General features: G+C 43.0%; 1 protein-coding gene across 1 annotated transcript in view; it reads left to right on the top strand.

Moving 5' to 3' along the window:
- Nucleotides 1-184: 184 nt before the first annotated feature.
- PDHX (pyruvate dehydrogenase complex component X) overlaps nucleotides 185-9227 on the top strand; it is a 92606-nt gene continuing 83563 nt past the window's right edge. Inside the window, exon 1 of the mRNA XM_062196313.1 lies at nucleotides 185-387. Within this exon, the coding sequence (XP_062052297.1) occupies nucleotides 228-387 (160 nt within the window). The 5' untranslated portion in view covers nucleotides 185-227. The remainder of the gene's footprint in view (nucleotides 388-9227) is intronic.

Below are 9227 nucleotides of genomic sequence, written 5' to 3'. Positions count from 1 at the left end.
GGGAGGGCCTCGCTGGCTGGGGGAATCCTGCGAAGCCGCTGCCCGACCGGGAGGCGTGGCTAACGAGGTGGGAGGCGGTTCCCGGAAGTCTCTCCAGTGTCCGAGCCCTATAGGTCCGGCTGTCGTCCTGGGGGCGTGGCCTGCCAGGTGGAAGGTGGGGCCAGGGAGGGCCTTGGGACTGGGGGATCAGGCGGTGCTGTGGGCAGCCCGGGAGAAGGCCGGGAAAGATGGCGGCCTCCTGGAGGCTGGGCTGTGACCCGGCGCTGCTGCGATACCTTCTGGGCTTCGGTGGCCAGCGAAGCTTGGGTCTGGTTAAGGGGGCTGCTAGGTGCTCTGTCGGCCGCGGGGCTAGTTGGAGATGGCTGCACAGCACGCAGTGGCTGCGGGGTGAGTGCAGGGGTGCCCTCAGTTTGTGTAGCAGAGCAGTGGGCCCGGGGTCAGGGACGTGATGGACAGAGGTCTTGTGTCTGGGTGTGGAGGTGCCCGGCTCCCTTCTTGCTTTCCCCTTTTCTCGTGGGTGGGTCCGCTGACTTGGCCTGATGTATGCCGCAAAGGGCTTTCTTGGGAGCTGGAGATTTTGACTCTGTCCCCTGATTCGACCTTGCCTTGGAATTTGGGTTATTTGTGAGACCTCTCTGTGTGGTCAGGCATCTCAGCACGGGAGAAGCTGTCCAGGGTTGAGATTCACAGCCATGGCTGGCCGTTATTCATTCGCTAGGCTCGTCTGATTTGGGAGATGTTAGCTCTTCGAGGCCACTCGGGTCTCCCCACGCGATGACCCGTAAAAATCATAATTTGTACATGAGGCGTTACAGACATAAGTTCAAGAAAATATTTCAAGCAGAACATTAGCTCGAAAGGGTGGAACTTGGCAGGGGCTAAATTTGCTATAGATAATCGCCATTTGGTAGTGATGTTGATTGGCAATAATTGACATACAGTTCTAGTATTTAACCGTGCACTGTGTAAAAAGGCTTGCCCGGCATAATTCTTCCATGCACGGGGTCAGGGGTAGAGGGTAAGCGTGGGGCGGAGAATGGGACTAACATTTTTACCCGCCAGTCATCATTCCTGGCACTCCACAGAATGAATTTTAATTTAAAAAATTAGAATGGACATTGGGTGCACATTGTGAGCTTCTTGTGGCTGGGAAAAAGAGCTTTGCAAAGCCCCATGGGTAAGATGAGTGCTTTGCAGTTGCTAAAGATTGGGGGATGGAAATATTTTATTTCAGTTTCTTCAGGCTAATTTTCATAAAATACTCCTTGGAGCAATGGTTCTTCAGCAGTGTGTGTGTGTAGAATTCTCTCTTCTCCATCTCCCAGTTTGTTAAAAATTGAACTTTTCTGTAGCTCCCAGAGGTTGTCTCAGATGGAGTGCAGGGATCTGCATTTTACAACCAACCTTAGGTGAATTTTGATAGCGTATACCTTGGGGCTCACTACCTTAGCAAATAGTCATAATGGAAATTAGTAATGGGAATAGTCCAGGAAGAATGTTCATAATTTTACCCATTAAAGATCCTTCGGAGAATTTTTGAATGCTCTAGATTCTCAGTACACAGAAAGGGCCTATGAGGTTCCACACAAAAATGTCATAAGGTTTCAGAGGTTTTTCTTAGACCTACTCTGATGACTTCTGCCCTGAGAAACTCACTCGCTCAGCCTTTATTTGAGGGGCTGTGACATTTTCCCCAGTCCTCATCCCCTCCCCCTGGACAAACACTGTGAACAACTTGTCTGTTTGAACATCACCAGGACCACATCCCAAGATAAGCTGAGCTAGTTTCTTAGTGCTGCTGTCAGAAGTCAGTGGCTTAAATCAACACACATTCATTATCCTACAGTTCTGGAGTTCAGAAGTCCAAGTGGATTTCCTTGGCTAAAATCACAGCGCTGACAGGGGCTTCATTCTTTTCTGGAGGCTGGAAGGGAGAATCTGTTTCTTTGCCTTTTCCAGCTTCTAAAGGCGTCTCACATTCCTTGGCTCTTCTCCATCTTAGAGTCAGCCAAGGCTGGACCAGTCTTTGCACATCACATCTCATGACACTCCCTCCTACCTTCTTTCTTCCACTTACAGAGGCCTGTGTGATTCCAGTGGCCCACCTGAAGGATCCAGATTTCTCCCCATCTCGAGGGCAGTTCATTAACACCTTAATAATCATTGTCAGTCCTGATTCCCTCTTGCCATGGAACAACATAGTCATAGGTCTTGAGTACTAGGATGTGGATCTCCGGTAGAGGGCACTAAAGCTAAGAAATTATTTGCATTACTGTAGATGGTGAGAATTAAGTATATTTATTGAACTGTTTCCTCTCCAGGAATCTGTCAGAAGTATTCTTGGAATATTGGCTTCATTAAAAGGTGCTTGTTGGCAGCATTTCTGTGAGCTGTGACATGCGCCATGTGCTTACCACTTCCCAGAACTTTTTATTCACTTCTCATAACAACCTAGTAAATTTGGCATCATCCGCGTTTAATTGGAGAGAAATACTAAGGTTCAGAGTCTCCCAAAGCCACATAGCTGTGATATCAGTGAGCTGAGAGTGTAGGTATTTGTGTTTTTGCCTGACAAATCCCTAATCTGTTACATTTGTTGAACTAAAATGTTAATTGAGAAGGCAGAGACTGTTACTCACCACTTGGCTGGTGTTATTTAGTATCCACTAAGCGGCAGGCATATGATAGCCTACTTGGAAAGTGGTTGACATACATAACAGGACTGGTTTTCAGGATTCTGCCACAGGGCCGGTCTAGTCATATTTGGCTTCAGGGCATACAACCCTAGATCCTTTGTAGGCCCTATCCTTAAGGTATTTAGAGTCTGCTGGAGGAGATAACAGTAAAGATGTGATTCCAGCAGTGTGCAGGGAACTCTGAAGGGTAAGTTTAGGTTGACAAAGAAGGCAGTGTATGTGAAGGCTTTCTGGGGGAAGAGGAGAAGTCCTTGGCCAGATGTGCTGTTTATGTAGCTGGCATAGCATTTGTAAACAGTTTTTCAACCTATCCTAAGTAGTTAACTTTGAAGAATTTATATTGCTGTCATTTCAGAGTAGGTGGCATGCTTTGGAAAGTTATTAAGGTATTATTAAATATTAAGATATTAGTTATTACTGATTTTAAATTCTCTCCAAGTAATAATATGTTGAATTGAAAATAACATGCACAGAAAAGTAAATGAGGTTCATAGAATGCAGTCATACTGTTTGTTACTGATGTTAAATGAATACATCTAGGAAGTTGTACGGGGGCCAGTGCCATGGCGCACTGGGTTAATCCTCCGCCTGTGGTGCCAGCATCCCACATGGGCACCAGTTCTAGTCCTGGTTGCTCCTCTTCCAGTCCAGCTCTCTGCTGTGGCCCGGGAGGGCAGTGGAGGATGGCCCAAATGCCTGGGCCCTGCACCCACATGGGAGACCAGGAGGAAGCACCTGGCTCCTGGCTCCTGGCTTTGGATCAGCGCAGCTCTGGCTGTTGCGACCATTTGGGGAGTGAACCCGGAAGAAGCTCCTGGCTTCAGATCAGTGCATTGTGGCCATCTTGGGAGTGTTCTAGTGGATAGAAGACCTTTCTTTCTGTCTCTCCTTCTCTCTGTAACTTTGTCTCTCAAATAAATAAATAAAAATCTTAAAAAAAAGTATGAGTTGGGAACCCATGATTGACATGTCTGTTGCTATGATCAAATTAGGACAGTAGTGTAGTAATCCTTTTTTAATTAATTAATTATTTATTTTATCTGAAAAGCAGAGTTACAGAGGGTCAGAGGCAGAGAGAGAGAAAGAGAGAGGTCTGCCGTCCGCTGGTTGACTCCCTAAATGGCTGCAATGACTGGAGCTGGGCCGATCCAAAGCCAAGAACTAGGAGCTTCTTCCGGGTCTCCCATGTGGATGCAGGGGTCCAAGGACTTGGACCATCTTCCACTGCCTTCCCACGCCATAACAGAGAGCTGGATTGGAAGTGGAGCAGCCAGGACTTGAACCAGCCCCCGTATGGGATGCCAGCACTGTAGGCAGTGGATTTACTTGTTACACCACAGCACTAGCCCCAGTAATCCTTTTTTAAAAAGACTTATTTTTTTGAAAGGCATAGTGACAGAGATGGGGGAGACACACAGAGAGAAAGAGATCTTGTATTTGCTGATTCACTTTCCAAACTTTTCCGAAACTGCCAGGGATGGGCCAGGCCACAGCCAGAAGCCCAAAACTATCGAGATCTCCCATGTAGGTGGCAGGCACCTATGTATTTGGTCAGTCTTCACTGCTTTTCTAGGTGCATTAGCAGGAAGCTGGATCAGAAGTGGAGCAGCCCAGACTTGAACAGATGTTCTGATATGGGTTACTGACATTGCAACTGGCCACTTAATCTACTGTGCCACACACTGGCCCTATGGAAATTCTTTAATTATTTCCAGATTAAGTAATTACTAAGTAAAATATATCATCACCTAAGCAAAGCAGATCTAGGCTACTCATCAGGTAAGATGTATGACCATTCAAGGAAAAGAGGAAGGGGTTAAAAAAGATCTTAGTGGGCCGGCGCTGCAGCTCAATAGGCTAATCCTTCGCCTGCGGTGCCGGCACACCGGGTTCTAGTCCGGGTCGGGGCACCTGATTCTGTCCTGGTTGCCCCTCTTCCAGGCCAGCTCTCTGCTGTGGCCTGGGAGTGCAGAGGAGGATGGCCCAAGTCCTTGGGCCCTGCACCCGCATGGGAGACCAGGAGAAGCACCTGGCTCCTGCCTTCGGATCAGTGCGGTGCACTGCCCGCAGCAGCCATTCAGGGGTGAACCAACGGTAAAGGAAGACCTTTCTCTCTGTCTCTCTCTCTCTCTCTCACTGTCCACTCTGTCTGTCAAAATATAAAAAAATTTTAAAAAAAAGAGATATTAGTGGATAGACACTAAGGAAATTTGTATTATTTGGAAGCACTTTGTATGTGTTTGCTTTGCTTTAAAGCATTTCATTAAGTGTGAAAGTGGGACGATAGTAGTCATCAGATACTGAACACTCACTCTTTGCCAGGTTTTATTGTTAGTTTTCGTTAGCACAAGAGTACATTGCCTTTGTCATCACTGGAACCCTGCAGGGGCTAATCATGTTATACAAGATAGGAAATAAAGACTAAGAGAGGGTTAGCAGTTTGCACAAGCTCAGTAGGTTAGTGAGTGATTACTTTGGAACGAGGCACATGATGATGTCCAGTGGATGTCCTCTCAGATGTCTCTTTTGCCCAAGTGAGGAAACATCTTGGGTTACCATAACAGAATGCTTTTACGTTGTGTTGACCCAAATTCACTCAGTTCGTGCACCTTTTCCTAAGCCTGTGACTGGCTTGACTTTACTATTATGACAAATAGATTGACTTTAACTGATCCAGGGGCACGGTGATGGTGTCACTAACCTTGACCACATGCCCAGAAGAAAAATCTGCAGCTGCACACAAGTGGGCCTCAGTCAGCAAGAAGGGAGTTGGACCATGTATGTATTTATTCTTTTGCTAGGCTGTGAATGGAGTAGTAATTTCTTTATGTCTTTGTTCCAAGATTTCAAAAGAAATTGAGATTCAAGTAGAATTTTAATATGGTTTAATACCATACCACAAGGGCAGTCTAGCAAGCTGAAACCTCCCAAGTGTTTGATTCCACTCAGGGGAGACATTTTACAGCCATCCTCCCATGTAGAAGTTCCAGGCAGCGTCCTTTCAAATGTGCCCTATGGTCTGGCATTGTGGTGGAGCTGGTTAAGCCGCTGCTTGTGATGCTAGCATCTCCTATCAGAGCACCTGTTCAAGTCCCACCTTCTCTGCTTCTGGTCCAGCTCCCTGTTAATGCAGTGGAGAAAGCTGTGGAAGATGTCCTAAATAACATGGGCCTTTGCCACCCACGTGGAAAACCTAGATGGATTTCCTGGCCTCCTGGCTTTGGTCTGGCCTAGCCCCAGATGTTGTGGTCATTGGGGAAATGAACTAATCGATGGAAGATCTGTCTTCTGTCTCTCCCTCTGTCTCTGACACTCTGCCTTTTGAGTAAGTGAAATAATTTTTTTTTTAACATAGGACACAAATTGTAGTTTTTACTTAAGTAGTTTCATGAATGAGGCTGATTTTGTTTCTTCACTGACAACTCCATTTTAACCATTGAACAAATTGTACTTAAATTAACAGTAGTAAAAATTCAAATTTAGACATGAAAATGTAGAACAACAACAACAAAAGAACAGGAAGTATTTTCATTACCAGACAGAATAACAAATTTACAGACACTCAGATACTTTCTGAGGCGTATCAGAACACCTGCGTGAAAGGTTGCATTCATTTGAGAGGTGTCAATACCTGTTCAGTGCTGAGACTGTTTGTAGCACTTAGAGTATATGCAAAGTAACATTAGACGACTATGGTTCACATTTGAGAAACTCAAGATTTAAGCTTTATGCTACAACTTGCCAACTTAACATTATAACTAATGCAGTAACAGTTACTCATTTCATATTTTTTCTTCTGAAATTCCGTAAGCAAGTTATCATTTAAGCTCATGGAGTAATGCTGTGTCTTACTCCTTTTAATAATAAATTTTAATATCCAGATACTTTGTATCATGGAAATTTTACCTGGCTTTACAAAAGCTCCCAAATACAGTACAGTCATAAAGTTTCTTCTTTGTAGATTCCATTAATTTATAGTTATTTTAGTACAGATAAATGCAGGACACTACTCCAGATTACTGGGCAACAGAAATGCCAGGGTGTCACTCTCTGTATTTAAATACAGCAGACCACAACCACAACCATGGCAAGCAAATGCCCTCACATGTCCTCCACTGCTTCTGGGTTCCTTTCCAACTCACACTAGTTAGTTTAATGGATACCATTGGGTCTCAACCTACCTCTGAAAGTTCCTTTATTAAAAATTTTGAAATTTAACTAATGGATCATCTATAGCTTCAATAAGCTAGTTTTTATAGACACCTTACTAAAATAATTAAAGGTATCTAAAATACCATTAGTGGGTAAAATATTAACTAAAAGAAAAAAATGACACTAAGAGTATTTTTGAGACCATGTTTTTCCTAACTGTTGTAATGACAGCAGACATGATGACACTTTAACCCTGCTGTTTCACAACATCGATAATAGTAAAGGCATGAAACACAGAAAAGAGGAGTGGGATTTCAGGAGAAAAATCTTACAAAAGTGTTCACAGTGCTTATAAGCACTAACATTATTTTCTCCCTTTAAATAGTTCAAATCTTTATTTCATTTCTAGTTTTATCCAAAAATGAGAACCTAATTCATTACATAATGTTTCTTATTAATTTCGGTTTTCAAATATTCAAGTAATACCCAAGTATTTTGTGACAAAAACACACGGACTGAGCTTTAAAGACGGAAAAGTTCATTTAAAATAACTGATACATTCTTCTGCCCAAAAACATAAGAATTAAGACTTAACACTGTAACCACTCAAGTGATATGTAATAAGAGAAGGGGGAAAAAATGGTCCAATATAATCAATGTCTTCTTTTTCAAAATACTCAAAAACAGATGCCTTAATATGTGCCTAGATTCCCAGTAGCAGGATATTCTGAAATCTAAGGAACAACAGAAGAAAACGCAGAATAAGTTTGATTTCCCTGCCATTGCTCCATAAATGTTCCTGTTGTTTACTTTGGATTTCCTTTGTACTTTTACTGGGAGATTTTCTGCCTTCATCTTCTTTCATGGTGATGATCATGTTTCTGTGTGTAGCACATCCTTAAGCATCTTTTGTAACACTGGACAAGTGGTGACAAATTCTTTCAATTTCTGTTTGTTGTGGAAGGTCTTTATTTCATCTTCATTGAAAAAATGAGAGCTTCACAGGGTACAGTATTCTGGGTTGACAGTTTTTTTCCTCTTAAGACTTGGACTATTTATTGCCTTTCTCTCGCAGCTTGTAAGGTTTCTGATGAGAAGGCAGCTGTGAGTCTAATTGGAGATTCTCTGAAAGTGATCTGACGTTTCTCTCATGCATGTTTTAGAATCTTTTCTTTGTGTTTTACTGAGGAGAATTTGACAACAGTGTGTCATGGTGAAGATCTTTTTTGGTCATGTTTATTAGGAATTCTATATGCTTCCTGTACTTGGATATCCATTTCTCCAAATTAGGGAAGTTTTCTCCAATTATTTCACTAAACAGGCCTTCTCCATTCTCTTTGCACAACTCAGGAACTCCTTAAAGACCCATATGTTAGGTCATTTGATAGTATCCCATAATTCTCCAATACTGTTTTTTAGTTTCTAATTTCTTCTTTGTTTTGGTCTGACTGCAAAATTTTCAGAGATTTGTCTTCTAACTTGGATATTCTTTCTTCTGCCTTACCAAGTCTGTTGTTAAGGCTTTCCACCGCATTTTTTATTTGCTCTATTGAATTCTTCGATTCCGGTGTGTCATTTTGATTTCTCTTTAAAATCTCGATTTCACTGGAAAAATTTTCATTCATGTCATGTATGGATTTCTTTGGTTTGTGGGTTTGCTTCTGATTACTTCTAAGTAATCCTAAAATCAACCTTTTGAATTCTGTTTCAGCATTTCTTCAATCTCTTCATCTTCACATTCTAGAATAGAAGTGTAGTTATGTTGCTTTGGGGGCATCATGTTGTTTTTCTTATTCTTGTTTCTTGAATTGCTGTGTTTATTTTTAGGCATTTATGGAAATATTTGTTAGTTTTTTTTCCCCCCTGTATGGCTTCTATCTTCAGATTTTGCCTCTTTGGCTTAGGGGAGTGTCTGCTCTTTCAGTGAATACCCAGAAGCATGTGCTGGGTATGACCAGGGAACTTTGTTCAGTGCTGCAGGGTGAGGGGAGTGTCCAAGGTGATACCCAAGCTGATGGATGTGGTACACTTTTTTTTTTTTTTTTTTTTTTTTTTTTTAATCAGAGAAGAGGTTTAATCAGTTCTGTTGATGTAATCTCATGCTTACCTCCTCTCCTTCAAAGAGACCAATGCCTGGGCATTATATCCCAGTGGATACAATATTCATCCTCACTGCCACAAGAACCATACAAATGATCCATGGAGTCCTTGGTGTGAGCACAGATCCTGCAGCAATAACCCTCACCAGGGAATCAGGGAGCCCTGAGAGTGTGGAGCCACCTACAGAGACTACCCAAAGACCCAGCCATTCCCTCCCTTGCAGCCACAGTATTTTCACAGTCCCAAAACACAAGGCTCCCACAGTCACGAGCACCCAGG

This window comes from Lepus europaeus, chromosome 7 (assembly GCF_033115175.1).
Source record: "Lepus europaeus isolate LE1 chromosome 7, mLepTim1.pri, whole genome shotgun sequence".
In the NCBI taxonomy this organism is placed as follows: domain Eukaryota; kingdom Metazoa; phylum Chordata; class Mammalia; order Lagomorpha; family Leporidae; genus Lepus; species Lepus europaeus.
The sequence above is the reverse complement of the archived record's forward strand: the minus strand, read 5'-3'. Positions and strand labels throughout refer to the sequence as shown.